Source organism: Octopus bimaculoides, chromosome 5, assembly GCF_001194135.2.
Source record: "Octopus bimaculoides isolate UCB-OBI-ISO-001 chromosome 5, ASM119413v2, whole genome shotgun sequence".
Classification (NCBI taxonomy): Eukaryota; Metazoa; Mollusca; class Cephalopoda; order Octopoda; family Octopodidae; genus Octopus; species Octopus bimaculoides.
This window is the reverse complement of record NC_068985.1, coordinates 22,316,994-22,340,215: the sequence shown is the minus strand read 5'-3', so window position 1 is coordinate 22,340,215 and position 23,222 is coordinate 22,316,994. Positions and strand designations below refer to the sequence as shown.

General features: G+C 32.8%; 1 protein-coding gene across 1 annotated transcript; it reads left to right on the top strand.

Moving 5' to 3' along the window:
• The first annotated feature begins 3,568 nt into the window (after nt 1-3,568).
• Nucleotides 3,569-21,795, top strand: LOC106883087 (signal recognition particle subunit SRP68). Its single transcript, XM_014933979.2, has 11 exons — nt 3,569-3,697; nt 9,533-9,599; nt 10,802-10,915; nt 11,558-11,753; nt 13,137-13,406; nt 13,754-13,993; nt 15,667-15,888; nt 17,182-17,276; nt 18,484-18,628; nt 19,576-19,701; nt 20,996-21,795. Exons 1-11 carry the CDS (start codon nt 3,598-3,600, stop codon nt 21,224-21,226), a joined length of 1,806 nt encoding a protein of 601 aa, XP_014789465.1. The 5' UTR covers nt 3,569-3,597; the 3' UTR covers nt 21,227-21,795.
• Nucleotides 21,796-23,222: the final 1,427 nt, after the last annotated feature.

The window sequence follows — 23,222 nt, the reverse complement described above, 5'->3', positions numbered from 1 at the left end:
AATTGTCTGATGAATGGGAGTGTGAAAGTCTGAGTAACGGTCCAGCAATAATTTTGCACCTTTAATAAAAAGTATATTACCCTACCTTTGGTATTTGATTACTATTTTTTCCATCTTGTTTTGCACCTGTGTGTGTGTGTGTGTGTGTATACATATATATATCATCATCATCATCATCGTTTAATGCCAACCACTCCAAGAGTGTAGTGAGTGCTTTTTATGTGCCACCAGCATGGGAGTCAGTCAGGTGGCACTGGTATCAGCCACATTCGGATGGTTCTTTTTATGTGCCTGGCAATGACCCATGCATGAATGGTGCTTTTTGAGTGCCACCAGTACAGGAGCCAGTCAGGTGGCACTGGCCTAGGCCACAACTACAATTTCCATTTGACTGTATTTTGATTTTACTTGACTCAATAGGTCTCCTCAAGCACGGCATGTCACCCAACAATTCAAAGGTACTTTTCTTTTTAAATGGGCTGGTTATGCGACACTGGTGTAGGCTACAGTTAAATAATGTATGTGTTGTACTGTGCTTTTAGGTTTTGAGATATATTTCTGCTATTTGTACCACCTATCCTCTCTCTCTCTCTCTCTCTCTCTCTCTCTCTCTCTCCCTCTCTCCTCTCTCTCTATTAACATATATATTTACTATTTACTACCTGAAATACCTGTGACCATACTAAAGAAATGATGAATCAACAGCTGCGGTCTTTGAAATTGTGTACTGAAATATCCAGTGAGTTTCTCAACGACAGACTGAAAACACCTGGAGTGTCACATCAAAGACATACTGAAAAAAGATCCTCAATTATTCTCTGCAAGAACCTAGGTGCTTAATGTTGGTGTAATAGTACAACTTAAGTATGTCTGGCACTTTAATATGGCTTCACAAAATATTGATAAATGTCCCACATAACTTCCATATCTTTTTCTAAAATTTTCTTCATATTTTATATATTTTGGTTGTTCCAAATTACAAGTGTCTATCATTTTTGTTCCATTTATTTCAAAGTACATGTCTGATGGTACATGTTCAATTTCAATTTTTTTTCCCAAAAGTGTATGCTTTAAATGAAGCAGATTACTAATCTACACAAAAAGTAATCTTAGGATCAGGGATTGGCATTAGGATTTAGGAGTAGGATTTTGGTCACTATTAGGGTTTAGGATTTAGAGATAAGCTGATGGTTAGAGTTTTTTGAGATAAGGCCTTACATTTAGGATTTAAGGTTAAGGGTTTGGTGTAAGCACTTACAATGAGTGTGTGAAGGTTAGAGTTAAGATAATGCTTAATTGAAATTGAGGGACTGAAAATATTTAAATTTGTGTACAATGTTTGCAAAATCATAGAAATTGTATGTTTAAATGAAATCTAAAAAAAATATTCTTAGGAAAAACTTTTTTTTGAATTGTCTTGAACTGTGTTGAGTATTTTTGGGGGGAAGATTTACTATTAGTTAAATTGCTTTGCAATGTTACCATTTATTCCGAGTCTTCAACTCTGCCAATGCTGTGTTTTTCAGCTGGTGTGTGTGTGTGTGTGTGTATGTGTGTGTGGCTTTGATATGTGACAGATAGACAGACAAAAGATTGCTGTTTATAGAGGAAACTATTAAAAGGAAAACAAAATGTTAATTTTGTGTTAGAGTATATTTTACTACTTTTCTTTAAATTCACCATATTTTCTTTATAAAAACCTTCACAAAACTTCTATCATATACCACTAATTCCATTAAATGAAAAAAATTGTTTTCTAGCTCTTTGAAGAGAAGATCATTGTAGTAAAAGCCTCTTATTTGGATCAAATTAGGTTGTAAGAGTTGATAATTTGAAGACAATGGATTAGCAGAAATGATAGAATGGTAGCAACCATCATGAAACTACTTGTTTTGATCATTCACTATTACTCATTTGTTTTATTGGACCAATGAGAGATCAGTGTTATCTCAATCATTTTGGTTATATAAAACAGACTTCAAAAGGAATTTTCTCTTAGTACTTTTTCCCTTCATTTCAATAGGTGACAAACATATGCTTTGCTCTCTTACAACTAAACATAAGGAAAGCAGAACCACAAAACAAATTAGTTGATCTAAAATTAGATACATGTCCAGTTGAACAAAGCTCTATATTGCAGTCTTTCTTTTATAATCTTCTTTTTACCTCCATCCATCCAGCCTGTCATTTTCTCTGCCCACTGTTCCTGGAAGTGTCATTGGAGTAGAATCCTCAGGCACCTCCTCTATAGGGCCCTATCAGAAGCAACTGTCATTCACTTTCTGGTTGGATTCCCAAACATGAAAGACTGAGCTTACATTTCATTCTTGGTCTATCCTCTGTGTCTTCTGCTGGTTGGCTCAGCTTGAAGAATCTACCATGCAATTCTTTCCTGTGATATTCTAATCACATGCCTGTAGTACTGGAGGTGTGATTTCTCAATGTGGAGAAATAATGGTTCAACTTAGAGAGACTTCCTATGTCCGAGCTATGCACTCTGTTGAATAATGTTACTCTAGAGGTTTTTCTTTTTACCTTTGCAACATTAATCACACATCAGAGTAACAATGCATGACTGCAAATGAAATTCTTTCTTTAACTAATACTACCACCAAGTGGCCAACAGAACTTCTTTCATGGGTATGAGGCACTCCTAAGCTTTTGTTAAAGCATGCCTCTTGGAGAAGGTCACTGACATAAAACCAGACATGCTGGGAATGGCATTGAACATTTTGGAGGTATTTTGCATGCACTTGAGATCATGGCATTTCAACATTCCTGAGCCTGTAACCTATTTTGGCACTGGATATCTTTCTCTGGCTTGTCTCTGGATCATGTCAATAGGGTGGAGAGGATATGTGAGGTGTTGTAAAAGCCTTCTTGAACCTAAAATTTTAGGGTGTGCAATCACTGACTTTCCAGTACCTGGTCAAGTAGGAGGACTCTACAACAAGCATGGATGCCATGAGCACAAACCTGGGTGAAGTTGACAATGGGTGCAATAACCTCATGCACGGCATTACTGACACTTCACATAGGCAATGGTCAGTAATGGTCTTCATCAGTCACAAATGGACAGCTATCATGTATGTATGTGTATAATTATTATTGTTATATCTGGTACCTTTAATTTCTATACAGCCTTTGGCTAATTGTGTTATAGAATTTAACCTCAGCACTCTGTATTCCACGGAGGAAAACTTCATCTTACCTCTTTCTGGAGTTAATAAAATTGATAACAGTATGTACAAGAATCGATTCAATTTACTATACTTTTTCCCTGGAAATTTGTAGCCATGTAAAAAAAAATCATTATTAATACAGTTAAGTTTTTGTGTTTGTGCTGAACTCAGTAACATATCTCCCAAGTACTTTCTATACACACAAACACTAAGCTATACAACCAGTCTACAGTTTACAAGAGTTGTATGTCAGAGTGCATAGAAGTAAAATACGAACTTACAACTCTTCATCCAAGAATCTAACACTTAACTATTCTGCCATTGCGATTTAACATTGATTTCCAAAGAATATGCAAGAGGAGATAACTCTCTAAAGTATGGTAGGTGGCGCTCATCATCAACTAAGTCATTCAATATGGCTCAATCAAGTAATGCGGCTGGCGATTCTTCACACGAACATTCGGAATCAAGAAAGGATCATCGTACATCGGCCTCAACAAGTTTTACACTTGAAAGTATAATAATTTACTTGATCTTTTTAGTTATGTGTTGTTTGTTCATAATGCTAATGTTATTCAGACTAGTACTTACTTGCTTATTCAGTCATCAGAAATGGTTCGAATTTTGCACCATTTTCTTATTCATAAGGAATATTTTTCTGAAGATATTTTACATTTCATTGTACTTTACTACAGGCTAGTTGTAATTCGAAATCAAAACCTGCCGATTGTGTTTTCGTTGCTTTAATGTTCACATACGTGTCAGTTACGTATGACACCTCATGTTTAGATCTCGTGCAGTTTGGCTCATTTATGCATCGACGTTCATCTGCTGCTGTACAATTTTTCAGCTAATTTCATCATTCTTTATCCAGATTTAGAAATGTATAACATCGATCCAACTGTCCTAACCAGCATGGTTTTAGAAATTCCCTTTGATCCGAAATTAATCTCATTTTAAAACAGGGTGTTATCCATATGTTATCCGTTATCTCGTACCTATTTACTAACACGTGGAAAGTGTAATCTGACAGTCTTTACAATCCAACAGAGTAAAAACAATTTAATTTGATATGTAACTATATATTTTGAAGTTCTGTTCTATTTAGATATTCGATTTTGTAACACTTTTCAGTATTTTTTTAACGTTTAAATTCTGTTCTCTTAGATTTTTTTTATTTTTGTAAAAATCTTTCGGATATTACTAAAGAACAATAAGCGTCTTGTTTTAGGTTTTATCGAAATGTGACAAGGGTGGTTAGCCGAATCTGTAAAGGCAGTAGACAAAATGTCTTGTATTTCTATTTTGGTTACTTTGTATTCTGAGTTCAAATTCCGCCGAAGTGACCAAACACAAGAATCAGTTGAATCGACTACTCCGTCCCCACTCCAAATATGTGACTTTGTGCCACTATAAGAAAATATAGCGATAGAAACTCAGAAACTTTAAAGCGCTAGAGCACACTCTTTGTATTATTTAGTTCCATACATCAGAAATTCTGATTTCACATCCTTTTGAAGAAAGTCTTTGTCTTTCATCTCTCCGGCATCGATAAATATGTACCAGTTGTTTATTGGTATTGAATTAATTTACTCTACTCCTCCTCTTACCGGTGTTGAATTCATTTACTCCTACTCCTCCTAAGCCGATATAAGATATTTAACACAGCCTTCAGGGTGGCATACGGCAGAATCAGTAAAATTCCTGATAAAATGACCTTGCAGTATTTAATTAGGTCTTTTTATGCTGTGAGTACAAACCCTACTGGGGTCTATTTTACCTTTCATCTATTCAGGGTCGATAAAATATGTCAAGTACTGAAATCGATCTCACTGATTAATACCCCTTTAAACAAATGTGGCTTTTGTTCCTCTGTTAGAAATCAATATTAGACAGCCTCTGTACTTTGGTAGTTTTAGTTACTGCTGTTGATATAATTTTAACTGTACTTAATTTCCCTTAGTATTCAAATAAATGTTCTCCATATAATCTGTTGTTTTATGACAAATAGAAATTGCAGCTTTAACACAGTAAACAGTTGAAAAGTTAATGAGAAATTAAACCATTTTTCGTTTTATATTCCATTTTTCTTCAAGTATGTTAGATGGTATTTAAAAAGGCTTGGGTTCAATTTTAATCTAGACATGGGCAAGTTTAGTGTTCAATATCCTCACACACATACACTTTCACAGGTGTTTTATCATAAAGAGATTTCCATTTTATTTTATCCATATGTATAAATCAACTACATCAGTGTTATGTAAGATTAAGAAAACAATTTTCTTGACATGCATAAAGTTTAAAATTAAACAAAATTATTCAATATTATGCATACATTCTTTATTATTTTATAATATATCTCTGTTACAGAGATATAATAGCAATGAATAAAATCTATGACAGTATGCCTTTTCTTATGAGTTGTCACTTAATTTTAGAGTTAAAAACTCTGGCTTGTTTTTAGTTTGGATTTCATTTTCCTAATCTTGATTTTAAATAAAATAAGGAAGACCATTTTACATACATAATAAAACAGCCAGTTTTTATCCATGTTTTCAAAGTTGGGTCTCTTTTGTTAAATTTATAGCAGACATGAGCAACATTGTTTCAAGAAATGGGCCACATGAGACATAGCTCATCATCAGGTAGCAACACTACTAAAAAAAGAAACCAAGATTAATAAGTTTCTTTAGTTTCAAGTAGGTTGTCAAAAGGAAAACAGGAATGAGAAGGAATTATAGTTCTATTAGTTTTGGTGAAGTGTTTCATATACAATAATGGGAGTGATAAAAGGAGGATGTGCCAGTTCCACAGAAAGCACACCCAATATACTTGACAAAATGGTTTGTGTTAGGAAAGGCATTCAAAGCAGACATTGGGGCTTGCTGCAGTCCTCTTGCTTGACAGTTCCTGTTGAACCATACAACTTATGCCAGCACAGAAAAGGGATGTTAAACTATAATGATGATGATTTGGAAGCAGGATTTGAGTGTGAGACAAATTTGCTTTTTGTGTATGACTGATTTATAGCGCAGCTCTAAAGAGGAAGCTTAATCGTTATAATTTGTGATCACTATAAAAGATTAGATATTATAAAGCCTAGCATTTGTTGAGAAAATTGGTAGGTCAAGCTACACAGTGATCAGATGTAGTGTTGTAAATTTGAAGTTAAAGTTTCAACCATAAATCAAACAAGTTGCTAGTGTGTCTGTTGTTCAGTTGTGAGCTGAGCTTACTGCTCAGCACCAGTTTCAAGAAAGACGAATTTTATACTCTAGCAGCTCTTCTCACCTTTAATTACTGAACAATGAATAGGATTGAAAACCATTATTCTGACAGGTGAAGTGAGACATATTTCTCAGGGACTCAGCACATAGCTAGTTGTCTTGAATTAAGTGATCAGTAGTCCTGTACTTTTACTTCATAATTATCAAACTCCAAAAATAATTAAAAGCTCTAAAGATGATTAATACAAAAAAGCTGAAAAATAGCAATTGATGAGGTATCCAACAATATACATGAGTAGCATGCTTCAAAAGTATTTTTCTGTATCAGAGAATTTCAGGTGCAACATTTTCGATTTATTACTATTTTCATCTAGGAGAGTAATGTGCACTGTTCCTAATACTAATGGCTGGTTTCAGCTATATTCTATTCCAGTCACTGTGAATCTCTTAATACCTTATATTCTCTCGTTATCATTTCTTTTTCTATAACAGCATGTATTTATCAACATCTGCAAATCGTCTAATCATTTACCATCTCATCTGTGAAGTGTCTGTCTATACCAGCTGCTGTCAATAATTTCTAACAAATGATAATTCTTAATTGTTTATAAATATAATTTCTAAATGTCTATAATTTTCTTGTGTACTGTTATATATTATTTTGGAGCTTCTCTTTATATATGCTGTACCACTGAAATCTACAAATTTTTTTCATTCTTTCTCTTTTTTTTTTTTTTCCTCTTATTCCTTTCTGTTGAAGTGCGTAGGCTCGAAACGTAAAAGACTTCTTCATTTTCCCGAGTGTCAAACTAATACACTTGCTTGTTGTTCATACACTTTGTCTTTTGTTTTTCTATAAATTTTATATATATATATATATATAAATCCATTTAGTGTTGTCTGTTAGATAAAGAGAACTTGATACGATGGATACCATGGTAGAGATTAATAATATATTTTATTTTGGTCAAGTCAGTCTCTTGCTACCATGAGTTTCACCTATGGATGTACAGGGTCTTCAGTCAAGTTATGTCATAATTTGCCTGAATACTCTGTACATCCCCTGGTGAAACTTAGGATCATAAGATGCATATATATATGTGTGTGTTAAAACAAAAACTGAAAAATTTGGTATATTTTTAATTCCATGTCACACGTTTCATTACAATACAATAAATACATTAAGAATATAAATATTAATAAAATGATAAATTCATAACAGTTATATACATTTGGTTACTGGAATGTGCAGATGTGTTTCACAAGAACACAACTTAGATCATAATCCCTTCTATGCGCTATATGTGTGTGTGTGTGTGTGTGTAAATATTTAAACCATGAATATATTGTTTAACAATCAATTGCCAACAAGTTAGTTAGCCATCACTGGATATTCCTTACATATGGACAGCCTATTTTAGAAAATTTTTATTCATCTGAAATATTAAGTCAACTAAAAGAAATTGGAAATGCCTGTGAAGACAGATTCAAATTTTCATTTATCTAATTAGCTATACAAGTAAATTCATAATCAAAAAGATAAATTGAAAAGCAAGGAAATAGTATATCTCTTTAGTATTACAACTGAGAACAGAAAGTTTTATATTCACTGAAAGATTGGTAATAATTACCAAGTTAAATAAACTTTTAACTACCTAATTATTAGCAAAACAAAGTCAATTAGTCAAGTCATTGAAATGAGAATTGAAATCACTTAATTGAATTATATATAGAGAAAGTATGGATCTGTATATAAATATAATTATATGATAATTCACATGTGATAATTACCAATGTGTAGTGCGGTAGTAAGAAGATTAAATAATGATGAAATCAAGGAAATCTTTATGAAACTTAATATTTTTGAAGAAAGTATCATTATCAATGTCCACTTTTTCATGCTTGCATGGGTCAGATAGAATTTGATGAGATAGATTTTTTTCAACAACTGGATGCCCTAGTCATCTACTCTCACATGTTTCCAAGCAAAATAATATTTTCCATAGCCAGATCTGATTTCCAAGGAAGACTGGAAATGAACAACATCACTTGTATGACAGGGATATCCATTCGCAATCATCACGAGGACACACGCACACACATACATATTCTACTTACCAAATCCACTCCCTAGGCTTTACTCAGCCTGGAGCTTAAGTAGAAGACACTTGCTCAAAGTGCTGTGCAGTGGGACTGGACCCACGACCACATGTTTGTGAAACAAGTTTCTCAGCCGCATCTGCACCTATTATTTATTAATTACATTTTTATAACTACCATTCAGCTGTTGAGTAGAACAATGAAAAATCCATAATTATTGATAGCACACTTAACTACGTAGTTGTGTACCTTTGTGACTTAACCACTTCTCTGTGGACAGCATGCACTGTCACATTTACAAATTATTGATCTCAGTTTTTTGACTCGGATCACAGATTAATATTTTACTATTAATAAAAACAGTGAAAAGTCATTAGACAAGAAGTTTATCAATTACTTTATGGATGTTATGAATGCACTTTCTGTAATTAACCCTCTTGCTATTATATTTCTGTTGAAATACACTGACTTTGTTTCGGTTAATTTTGAAAATGATGAAGAATTTAATAAAATAACTTTGTCATCATTAAGCTGGTGTTTGGAACATAACATGAAATGTTTTGATGGAAGGTTTAAATTTAGATCACTCTAAAACAGGCACGGGCAATCTTTTTTTGAGAAGGTAGCCACATGGGATTTGGCTTATCATCAGATGGGCCATGCTACTAAAAAAAATCAAGGTCATTTTTCATTGGCATGCCATTCAGAAAGTCCCACCTGCCAGTTTGCCCATGACTGCTTTAAAACATGGTGTTTGTATCATAGAATCAAAGGTGTATCAGGTAGTTTAGTATCAAAAAGGTTAATACAATTCTCACTTTTGACATCTCAGGCACACTAATACATATGTGTGTGTGTGTATTTATATATTTAAATTCATATAAAAATGTTAGCAGATAGGCATATAGAGGTATTACAAAATAGAATGTTCATAACATCAGTTGACATTTTGGAAAATATTTTTTGCTTCTAATTCTGTGCATGTGACTTGAAACTTTTACTTATGAGAATATTAATCTTCAGTTTTACAGATAATTAAAGAAGCCCAACAGCAACATGGCCTTAGACATGGAGATTATCAACGTTATAGGTAAAATTAATTTTCATTATTTTCTAAATAGGCTCAAAATATATTTACAGAAGTCACTTTCTGCTTTCAGTGTATAAATTATATTATTTTACACCAAATTCTCAGTTTTAAGAATACCAATTCCTTATGTTCAAAACATTGATCTAATTTAGATTTAATTTTATATATGGCTGCAGTGCAATGACTGAAACTAAATAAAAGAATAAAAAAATATATAATTGTATAAGCACAGGCATGACTTTAAAGAAGCTTGCTTTACAACCATGTGATTTCTGGTTCAGTTCCACTGTGCAGCATCTTGGACACTTTCTATTATAGTCTCAGTCTAGCCAATGCCTTGTGAGTGAATTTGGTAGATGGATGCTGAGTGGAAACTCATTACGAATGTATACATACATACATACATACACATACACACGTATGTATATAGGTTTGTTCACACACACATTTCTGCTTCCAGTGTTGTTGTTTTTTTATGTCTCTGTAACTTAGCACTTTTCCAAAAGAGACTGATAGAATAAGTACTGGGGTTGATTTGTTCAATTAAACCCTTTAAGGTGGTTCCCCAGTTTGGCTACACAGTTCAATGACTGAAGCAAGTAAAAGATTTTTAAAAAGTCATGCTAGTCATATTTATTACCAGAATGAGTTCCTATGAAAATGGTTATTTTAATTTCATTAAATTGATGAATATAAAATGGTATAGATTGAAAAGAAATGCTTTAAAACTAAATCATAATTTACAAGGCTTAGATTCACATCTAAAAAATTCCAAAGGCACAAATTCAACACTAAAGCATTGGCTGAAATCATTGTTAAATGTTTGTTTTTAATGCAAGTTGGCAGAAACAATAGCGCTAAACAATTTGCTTTTCAGTATTTAGTCCCATTCATCAAAATTATTATTTCCAGTGATACATTGCAGTTAACTACAGTCCACTCTCTTACAAAAATCTAGCTTTTATCTAAATCAGAAATGAATATTTCTTTTAAGAATAATAGAGATGGTCTAGACTGTAGAATATATGTTATTAAATATATTACAACTTTTCATCCTCAGTTCTCAGTTCAAATAATGCTGTGTTTGACCTTTATTCTTTGTATAACATTCCTTTTACAAAACATATTTTTGTGTTTCAGAAAGAAATCTCTTTTTCTAATGGTACATGTCATTGATGTTTCAATTATCTGTTGCTTTACAGGAGCTATTGTAGCCGTCGACTTCGTCGCATACGAAAGTCTCTCCATTTTCCCCAGGGAAGCAAGCATAAAGTTGTTTCTAAAAAAATCACCAATGATATGTTGGTTGATATCCGGTAAATATTATCATCATAATGTCATTTATCCATCGCTTCCTTTTGTACTTGATACTTAGTTTACTGTGTTGGCAATAAATATTCAGTTGATTCTCAAATGTTGATATTTTGTGTGCTGCATTAGTAATTCAACACATTAATCTCACAACTGCTGAGTTCCATAAAATATACATACACTAGATTTCAATCTTACAGACAGAAACACAGTTAATTATAAGTAAATTTTGAAACATTGTTAAATAATTATCTGAAAGATAAAATTCAAGATGGTCATTGTATTTCTGTTTCGTTTGATTCAATAATGATAAAAAAAACAAATAGATTAGTAATAAATAGATAATAATAAGGCGGTGAGCTGGCAGAAACGTCAGCACGCCGGATGAAATGCTTAGTGGTCCATCTTTACATTCTGAGTTCAAATTCCACCAAGGTCGACTTTGCCTTTCATCCTTTTGGGGGTCGATAAATTATATTTGTTCTTCAAATTTGTGAGTTTTGTAAGTACTTAGAAAGTTGATGCTGATGATGTGCAGCATTACAGACAAAAACAAATATAGTAAATATGTTTATCTATTTTTATGTAAATGATACTAATATATATTTAGCTTTTTTGGCATTTATATTTATCCATTTTATTTCCAGATATCTACATCTTCCTCTTTTCTCTGCTGAAAGAGCATGGGGTTATTTCATGCAGCTGAAAGCTGAAGCTAACACAGAACATAGGAAACAGTTTCATATGTTGTCTCGTTTGAAAAAAGCTGTAAATCATGCAGATGATTTAGCAAAACTTTGTGGTAGTACTAAATGTGATGCCCGAACTAAACTTGAAGCCCAGGTGTGTAAATTTATATCTCTTTATTCTTAGTTTGCTTATATTTGTTTGATAAATTTAAAGTTATGCCTAAAGATTCATAGTGCTATCTAAATTCAGTGAAAGGTCAGCTTCCCCCCTTCTTTTCTAAAGCGTTGGCAAGCTTGCCTAATATGCTGCACTAAGGAAACATTTAAAGAATTGATTTGCTTCTGGCTGATTTGAAAATAGCAAATGAGGTGACACCTAGAAAAATTTGCAGCACAGCGATCTATGTATGTTGTTTGTTAAATGTGACTCTTGGAGTATCAGCAGACTCAAATGTCGCTTTTCACTGAGTCAGTTAACATTGTAGCGTTGCAGCATTGGTTATTATAGTTACTATATTTTGTATATCTCAAATGGTCCAATGCATAGAAAGAAATAATAAATAAATAACATATGATTGATGATGTAATACAAGAAATGTAACTCAGAACTGATGATATGAGAAATAATCCATCATATATTTGCTAAAATTTTTGTTAACCAGAGTGGTGCAGTAGAAGTGTGCTAGGCCCATAACCCAGAAGTCTGGAGATCAAAACTACACTTTGTAAAGAAATGGGTACTGTTTTTGATATTGATCCATCACAACTGAATTATCTACAAACATACCAACCATGTATATATATCTGTGGGTTTGGTACAAATTGTATAATGCATGCAATAGAAATTTATGTGAGGTCAAGGGGTCACCTACTGACTTAGGTACACCAAAGCCCTGGAGCTTAGTGGGCAGAGATGACAACAACAGCAGGTTTTTTTCATTTAGTATATAGTATTATTATTCCACTAATAATTAACTTATTTGGGAACTAGGAAAGTAATTTATACTATATTTGACACTTTCTACAAAGGAATTACGAATTTATTGTTTTCATGATATGAATTATTGTCTTTAACTTCATGTCACATTTTTGATATTTATTGTAAAGTGGTCTTTTGCCACTGTTATTTGTCTTTTGATGATGGTTGTCCTTCTGACAGATGTTGTTATATTCCAAAGCCATCAACAGAATGTTTCTGTCTGGCACTGCATGACCCCCAATCGTACAGTGTTATTATCCTCTAAAGGTTGAGATTGTTATAACGTCCACTCGGTAACATAACATAATTACTATATCAGCACAGACATGACTATCAACACAGTCTACATGTACTCTCGACCTTTTTCTGTCAACTAGCTACTGGTCTATTTATAATGGCTGGCTACTACCACTTTTTACCAGGAGGGATTTACAGTTTCACTATACAACAATATTAAAATCATAATATATATCTTAGTTAAGATGAAAAAGAGAAAAAGGTTATCATCTTATGGTTTTATTTTTTTTATTTTGATGTTAATGTGCTTTTTTTTTTTAGGGTTACCAAGCATGGATGAAAGGAACTTTAGAATTTGAGTTGGAAAGATGGGCAAATGCTATTGAATTTTATACTAATTCAGAGACTATCTACTCGAAGTTGGCCAGTGCCTTCACAGATGAAACAAAAGATCTGTATCTTCAGCGGGTGTCTGAAGTAGCACCTAATATCCGTTATTGTAGCTTCAGAATTGGTGATGAATCCGCCATCAAAGACCTCATGCGGATGAGACTTGAATCTGGGCAGGATGCACAACTTGCACATCTTGATGTTAGTATTTTGACCTATTTATCTTAATGAGGCTCCTTTTTTTTTTTATACTCTTACTAACTTCAGCCATACACAACTTGTCTAAATATTTCTTATTGAACAATTTTGTTTTCTTTGATTAAATAATAATTATTAATTGAATAATTAATTGATAATTTATTGTAAAAACAATCAATTCATACTGACATTGAATCACATTTTGACTATATCTGTATTAATCATTTTGTATTTCTTTTAGTTTTGTTCTAAGCGTTTCTTTCAGATACTGTCAAATGATTAAGAAATCATTGAAAAATAATTTTTAAATATTTGATAATTGGCTTTTTACTTTTTTTTTTTTATTTCAGCAACTTCTCTCTCAAACTCGTGAAAAGCAAGCTGCAACTCTCTCTAATGTTACTTGGCGTAATCGCACTGTTCCTGTGAAGAATGAACAAGTTCGAGTTTTCTTGCTAAACCTTCAAGAGAGTGCTAAACAAGTAGAAACAGCTGAAGGCTTTGATAGGAAAGTGTCTATTATTGAAAGTTTACTGAAACAATGTATAGATGCTTTACAAGTTCTCAGAGATGCATTACAGGATGATCAGGTAATTGAATACTTACTTGAAAACTTTTTGTCGTTTAACATTAAATTTCAAAGAACAGCTTAGAATATATTGATTTATCTCTTAGTAAACGTTTCTGATAAAAGGAAATAATCTACAAATTAATTTTAGTTGTTTCAGTTTAATATTTGTTTAGTAAAAGTCTATTCATTTAAACATATTTATTTCTTTATGGGTTAGTCAAGGAAGGAGCAGCAGTGCTCTCCCAGACAGGTTAGATGTTCAAATCAATCTTTATCAAGCAGACCTAGGAGTATTCCAACCATGATCATCACCACATTTTTCATGCATGGTGTACCTTGGCCTATATTGCCCAGTGAGTTCTTTTGTAAGGCAGTAAGGTGTAATTTGAAATCTCATCAGTGTGAGACTTGTGTGATGGATGCAGTTGAACTTCTTTTGGAAAAATATAAGGGTAGAAGGATTGAGAAAACTGTTTGGTTCAGAGGAGCAGAGATCATGGTAATTGAAGTAGACAAGGAAAGGAGAGAAAACGGTATGTCTGAGATTTGCTTAGTTGCATGTTGTTTAGTAGATCTTTACCAATCTTTCGGTGCAGTCTAGTGTCTCAAATTTATGGACAGTACTCCAAAATGGGTCTGACTTGAAAATTCATCAATTAAATAAAGCTGACAAGTATTTTCCAGCTATGATAAGGCAGCCTACTCTTTAAGATGTAGTTTTAGAAACATATGTTATATTAATATTGTTAGGCCTAACATTTATAGCATCTGTAAAAGCCTTGTGTTATATTCATAACTAGAGAGGATGAGTGAGTCACCAGAATCTTTCCTAGTTATTGCATTTTGTAGTATTACTGAAAACTAGAATCTTAGGAATTCATTGAAGGATGTTTTTGAAGTCCCTGTTAAAATACTTGTGGATTGTGGAGGTATGTGTTTCAACACTTTAGTTTTTAAGGACAATCAACATAACAAAAATCCAGATAAGCTCCCCATGAGGAACCAGGATATTCAGAGAGAAATAAGATGTATTACTTGGATTGGAGTAGATATGGCATAGTGATGAGAAAGGGGCCCAGGATTTTTGGAAAGAGGTTGCAGATAATTCAGAATGACAAAATATTCATTTTCAGGTGGTAGTGTTATTGTTTAACCCTAGGTCAACCCTTATTGAGCAAACATATCAACATTCCACTTGTAATCATCCCATCATTTCAAACAGTTCCTCTTAGACTATAAAATAGTAATTTTTAAAAATTATTCAATGCATACCAACATAGAAAATGAATGAAATAAGAAGAAAAGAGCAGGCTGCTGTTTCTAGTGGTTTGGGTGACCACATAAAAGCACCTAGTGCCTCTATGGAAGATATGACAGAACCATGCAAGCATTAAGTTTTCTTTTGAAGCATATTCATTTCTAGATATAAACCTTATTGTTTTGATACTTGTTTCTATCTTCTCAGTAACAAAATATCAGAATGTTAGGGATCAGATTGAGTGTTTTGGTAAAGATACAATGTGTATTGTGATATTCATGGTTTTCCTAAACATCCATTTACAAGCTAAATATGTGGAATATGTGTTTGTTTTCTTAAGAGCTCATCAAAGATGTCTGATTTTTACAAATGTAATAAATTTTTGTTTAGTTTTTTTCCTTCTTGCTTCACTAACCTTATATTTTTCTGTATAGAACTTCAAGGCAGCATTGCGTGGTCAAACCATTGAAGTGAGGATTTCTAATCAACATTATTTGCACTCCTACCTCACTTATATCAGGCTTACTAAAACAATTGAACGAAATCTTCTCCTTATTGAAAATTTGAAACAATATCTTCCTAACAAAACCATACCAGATGGGAAAAAAGTTACCAAACCTCAAGATTTGGTGCGGCTTTATGATATCATTATTCAGGTTGGTTCCACAAAATTATTTCCATTTTTATCTTAAAATTAATTTATCTGTTTTATTAACATTTGTTAAAAAATTACATAGATTTGCATCTTATATCATTTGACAGGTAGTTACATTTTTATAAACCCCGAAATCACTAACCTGATAAAAGTTATGTTTCTAATTTGAACATGTACTTCTGTCTATCATCAATGGTCAAAACATTCTGGTCAATTTCCTTTTAATATTTCCTCAAAGGTTATCTACTAGTCAAGTTCTTGACAGCAAAATTCACCCTGTCAATTGGATTGGGTGCATACCATGTTTACCGGATTCTTCTTTTCTTCTTCTCTTGTCTCTTTCATGCAATTAACACTTGATATACATCTGTCCTTGTTTATTATGGGGCTTGGTTCCAAAACGAACGTAATAAATGAATCATCTCTGTGCACTTTGTAAATGAAACAAATGGTAGATTCATTGGTATCAAAATCAAGGAAGCTTCCACTGTTACATATTTTCTTGACCATCTCTACCTTTTCCTATAGAGAATGCACTCATCTGCATTGTTTGTTAGGATCAGGTGCCTCCATATTTTTCCTGTTCACTGGTCCCACATTGATGGGTACAAATACATAAATCTGCCTTGTTAAAAGCACCCAACTCACATTGTAAAGTGGTTGGCATTAGGAAAGGCATCCAGCTATAGACTGGAACTTGGTGTAGTTCTCTGGCTTGCCAGCTCCAGTCAAACCATCCAACCCATGTCAGCATGGAAAACAGATGTTATGGGAGGATGATGATGATGCAGCCTCATAGTCTTGTCATGTAAATACAAGCAATAGTCAGTGCATTTTGGGTAGGTTGCTGGAGTACAATTGCAGTACAACCAGAAATTCTGACTGATCCCTGACCCATGTTATCACAGGTTCATCTGTAATAAGTGTAACATAGTTCACAATTGAGCATACCATATTATCCTGGGTCAGTGATGAATAAATCACTGATAAATGAGGTTATATACACTAATTTCTTCCTGTACACCTTCCTTCAAATGAGAATAATTTTTCTTTACAAATATTTTCTTTTTGACTTAGTTTTGATACTATTAATGTTTTAATGCAGTATTTCTTAACTATCCAGTATAATTATAATCAAACCATACTATGGCCAGCATTTTTGCTAGTTTTCAGTAATACACTAGAACTAATTAAGAGTATTGAGAGCTTCTGTTTATTAATTGTGCATCAACAGTTATAGCAAATTCCAATTTTTAATTTAACTTTTAATGAAATTTTTCATATTTCCTCTTAGAATTTAAATGAGATCTTTAACCTAGCTGGAATTGAAGATGATATGAAATTATCTAATGAAGTTAAAACATTAATTCAAAGTTTTAAATCTTTTAGGTAAGTAACTTCTGTTTTGTGTTAAATGTTCCAATTTTTTTAAAATAGATCATTCATGTACAATTAGAATTCCAATTTGTCTTTAGTAAACTAGTATTGTTTGAAAAATTATGCAATTTATTGTATCACATATAAGGTTTTGAAAAACCTTACAAGAATAAAATTGAAATTATTTGTTATTCATGCCTTAGAGCAGAAGATAAGTTGCTAGTGAGCCAAGTCCATCGCTTACTTTTGAATCTTGACACAAACTTTTTCTCACTTCATTTACGTTGCTAATGCTCTTTGGGATGCATGAATGTTACATATTCCATTTCCTGTCTAAAAAAATTTAAGTTTTTGTGTCACTTGTATAACCTTCTTAAAATTTGAGCTAAAATTACATTAAGGCCACCATAATCTGCATTTATAGGTATGGCTGTGTGCTCCATAAATACCTGTTTCCAGATTCAATCCCACTGTGCAGCACATTGGACAAGTGTCTTCTACCATAGCTTTGGATTAGCCAATGTCTGTAGGGGAAATTTGATTGGAAAAAAACTGTATAAAAGCTTGTCATATGCAGATCTTGTTTGCACATATTCTAAAACTGTTTTAGAATAGGTACACTGTGTCATTGGAAGCAACTGAAAGGGTTAATATGTAGGAAAAACTTGGCTATAAAATACTGCCTCAGAAAAACCATCCAACCCATTCCTGTATGGAAAATGGATGTAAAACATTTATGATGATGATGATTTTTGTGTTTCTATCTTTTTCCAATTTTACGTGTATTTTAACTTTTTTTTATTCTGTTCATATCATAAAATAGAGCAGGTTAGATGACATTTTAAATGATTGGTCTAAGAAAAATGTTTGTGGAAATGTTTTAAATCAGAATCCAAAACCTAGTACCTTAAGCATTTCAATAGAGAATGTATATAACACTGATTTCTTACATAAGCATGCCATATCAAAATTTAGAGGAAGGAAAATGAAAAAATCATTGAATTATTGTCTTTCACAAGTGCATTAGTGACATATTTCAGACCTGACTGACCCCTTAAGAATTTACTGCCTCACACACTCTTCTCTACACTTACTGATGGTTAATTTTATTTTTTTTTTATCAGAAAGCAATTTCATTTTCATATATTATTTTTCTCTCACAAAAATACTAAAAAATCAAGTTTTACAGTCTTTTTCATATTTAATGCATTTATTTCAGGACTTTCTACATTGCTCTTTCATACTCCATGGATAAGAAATGGAAGGAATCGATAGCATTATATGAAAAAGTACTTCACTACATTGCTCTTGCTTTAGATGGTTATAATGGACTGCAAAGCTCTGGAATATTTTTAAATATACAAGTAAGTCAAACAACAGTTTATTTTTCTACTATAATGTTGTTTTGTGTCAATTTCAGATCTCTATTTACTTGGTCTTGATTTCTTTTTTTTTTTTTTCCTTAGCCGTTTGTAGCCACATTTTCCCTAGTTATTAAGTCTCTTAGGTATAGGTACTATTACTTCTGGTGATCCAAGTACACGGTTTTGTACACACTTGGTTGGAATGTACTATCTCTATAGCATGACTAACTCTACATTCTAGATGTAACAACTGATTAACCCTTTCGCATTTAAGCCAGCCATATCCAGTCAAAATCTTCTACCTATTTTATATTCAAACTCACCAAATACCACCTGTCACACCTGTCCTACAACGTTATTCTAAAAATAAAACAATTACATCATCAAAATCCTGACACTATGCAGATAATGCATGATTAATTCAAAACAATGTATTACATTTGACAGAGTAATCTGAATGCTAAAGGGTTAACTTGTCTTGTTTTATCTCTTCCTCTTTGATTCACATCTTTTACATTAGGTTTTAAGTTTCTGCATTCCATTTTTTATATCACATTTTAGTGTTACATAAATTTTGTCATCGTCTGATCAAGTACGTAACACTTCTGGTCCAAAACCATTTCCTGGAACTCCAGACCACTTCCAAATAGTATTTTGTTTCAACCATTTATTTGTTTCATTTTATACATATAATTTTGAAAATGCTTTCTATGTGGTGAAGTAAACAGATATGATGTTCATTATCTAAAAATCAACATTGGCAGCACATCATTTATAATGATTAGATTTAAAAAGAGAAAAATCAAAACTATGTTTTTCCATTTGTTAGTCTTGTAGTCACTCCTTAACAATGAAACTTCATTCCAGATCATGTATAATTTTTACAGTTTTGAAATCTTCATTTCATGCTTTTAAAAATTTGTAAATTTTCAATATTACTTCATTAGAATGAAAAAATGAAGATTGAAGAGCTGGAAAAAGAAGCATCTTGTATGAGAGATTCCTGCCATGCTTCAAGTATCCTTGGGAATACTGGAATTACTGAACCAGTGAAAACTGTCTCTAATAAGAAGGTAAAAATGGCCATTAGATTTTTCTATATTTTCTCCCTCATGATATTTCATTACTCAGTATAAATTCTTAAAACTTTCAGTTTCTATATATTTACCACACTATTGTTTTCTGAATGATTCTAATTTTTACATAAACTCTAAATTAACATCATTTTATAATACACACTGAAAGCTTTAATGGATATATACAAATCACACTTTTACAGTTTAAGATTTTTATGTTTGCTTATGATGTTTGGATCTTGGCTCATGGCCACACCTTGCCTAGTTGTTAATGTTATTTTACTTATTTGTTATACTGCAACTCTTTTCAATATCTTCTGAAGCCTTTTATGTTAGCTTCTTGTTAACTTCTTTATCTAAACTGATAGTATCACTCTAAATAAAATGGAAAATTCTCCCTATGTCATGGATTCCATCTGTTGGAGTCTACAAAGCATCTATTGTAGTAACTGCAAGCAACCTACTCAGTTTCTGCCTAATAACACCTTTTATATGCTATTCACTAGCTCTCTTTTTAACAGCAGAAACATTAATATTATATTCTTTACTCTCCTTTATATGTTAGGTGTTAGAAATGTTAAATATCTCCTCCATCCTTATACAAAAAAATGGATGAATAACTGTCCAGACCACTATATTACTCCTAGGAAATGTTTTCAAGTCCTTGAGGCCTCTAAGTTGCAGTTTCTGCTTCAAGTTTCTTGGACTAAATCAGATGAATGGTAAATCTATCCCTTGATCTCAAGTAACGTTTTTCAGGGATCAAGTTACTATTTTCTGCAATTGCAAGGACTGAGACAGACAAGTGTAATTAAGGATACCCAATGCACAGCAAAATATTTTTTGTTAATTTGAATGCAACAACTTTTATAAGATATATCTACTAACTAACTTTACTTCTCTTTCACTTTTGTCCTGGTTTCTAAGCAAGATATTAGTATTTGGCTTGTACTACTAAAGTACTTGCCACACTCTATATTTGAGAAAATATATTCTGTAGATAAAATATATATATTCGTTATTACATAACTAATTAAAACAAGCTCCATACCTACTGCTTTGGCAGGCATGATAAATATATTTTTTTACACCTTACCCATCAAACCACTTCACCCCAGAAATACAATTAGCAAAACCTTGTTAAATTACCCATAATTATAGGTGAAATATCACTTCAGTGCAAATATTCAGTATTATATTACATTGCATGTATTTGCTACAATTTTATTTATATTATAAATAAAAGTTTCTAGTTTATTTTTGTAATTTTATGTTCTCTATTTATTTACAGCTTCTTATGGAGAGACTTGAGCAGTATTTTGAAGATCCATCACTAGTTAGTAAACATCCTAAACTTGTAACCTTTCCCCCAGAATTTGAGCCCATTCCTTGTAGACCTCTCTTCTTTGACCTGGCTCTCAATCATATTTCATTTCCGTCCTTGGATGGTAAGATTGAACAAAAGACTGGTGGTATTCGTGAATTGATGAAAGGTTGGTTGTGGGGTGGAAGCAAAAAGTAAAGTTACAAATCAAACTGATTGGAAACAACATTATTGTTGGTTTGTGAAAACCATTTCTTAGACAACTGAGCAAGTACCTGTCTACAGAAAGAAAGAAAAATTTCATCAGGAAAAAAAAAAAAACCTCACAAGGGAATATCATCCAGTTGGTAATATGTAAGCAGATAGTTGGTCAATTCTGGGGTTCATTACCAATTAAAAATTGATGAGAGAAGAAAACACTCATGCAGTTAAATTCATTCTCCCAAAATAAATCAATGTCAAAATTCTGTCAGAAATGACAAAAAATGCCATAAAGGAGATACGAAGTTTTCTTTTGTTAAATATTTACTTCCAAGTCTTTCTGCTTCTTCAAAAGGATATATAGTTTCAAGAAACATTTCTCAGATGTAATAAGAGTAAGAAAATTCTGGCCAAAGTAAAAAAGACATTAAATTTTTTTTTTTAATCCATTATCATTTTATAAATTGATAAACTGGACTGTGAAACAATATAACCTCTGGAATATTATGATGAATTTTCGTTGTGGAGGATTTTGAAAATAAAGCACAGTTTTAATTAAAAAAGAAGCTTGAGAAAATTGTTTATTTAATATTCATCTATTATATTTTTCTATTTTTTACATCAATTTTACTCATTACTGTTATTGTAATTTAATGATTTAAGATTTGATATATAATTCATTAATGTAAATATATAAAAAGGTTTAGGGAAAACACAGATGAAATGAGGCACTGACATAGCTATGTGATTAAGAAGTTTGTGATCCCAATGGGCAAATGTATTCTAGTATTGCTTTTCAGTGACCATTGCTTTGTGAGTACAATTTGGTAGACAGAAACAGGATGGAAGCCTGTATACTATACATGTATGTATATATTTATGAGAAAGCTTTTTTAAAAAACCAGTCCAGTGCTTTGTAAACGAAATTCCTTCAGATATTTGTTCTGCATTGAATTGCAGGTAATCTGATAATTCCTGTATCTGAAATGCAGTAGCCTTTTGTATACTTGTAGCCAACAATGCTATTCTTTATCAGTTGTAAAATAAAATTAATAATAAAATAAATATGAGAGAAAATTGTGATGTCACAGGAGAGAAATATGTCCATGTGGATTATGGTGCACTTGCCCCTGGGAGCTCCTCTATGCTGATGACCTGGCCCTCATAGCAGAATCATTACCAGAACTAGTGAAGAAATTTCAGGTGTGGTAGCAAGGTTTAGAATCGAAGGGCCTTAGAGTCAATGCTGCAAAGACCAAAGTTCTAGTCAGTAGGAAGGCGAACACATTACACACCCCTTCAGGTAGGTGGCCCTACTCGATCTGTAGAAAAGGTGTACATAGAAACAACCTAAGATGTACCCAGTGTAAGCTATGGACACATAAGAGGTGCAGCAACATCAAAGGAAGATTAACCGGGAAAATAGCTTTTGTGTGCGACAGATGCATGGGCAATAAACACCACAGATGCTCAGAAAACAGATTCCACCACATGCCAGGGGGAGAAACTAGAAGTAGTTGATAGCTTCCACTATCTAGGTGACCAAGTCTGCAGTGGGGGTGGATGCTCAAAGAGTGTTACCACTAGAATAAGAATAGCCTGGGCAAAGTTCAGAAAGCTCCTATCTCTACTGGTGACAAAGGGCCTCACACTCAGAGTGAAAAGTAAATTGCATGATGCATGTGTGCAAACTGCCATGCATCACGGCAGTGAAACACGGGCCATGACTGCAGAAGATATGCGTAGGCTTGAAAGAAATTAAGCTAGCATGATCCACTGGATGTATAATGTCAGTGTGCACACACAACAGAGTGTAAGTGCCCTGAGAGAAATGTTGGACATAAGAAGCATCAGATGTGGTGTGCAAGAGAGACGTTTGCGTTGGTATGGTCATGTACTATGTATGGATGAGCTGTATGAAGAAGTGCCACTGCCAAACAGTTGAAGGAATCCAGGGTAGAGGGAGACCCAGGAAGACATGGGATGAGGTGGT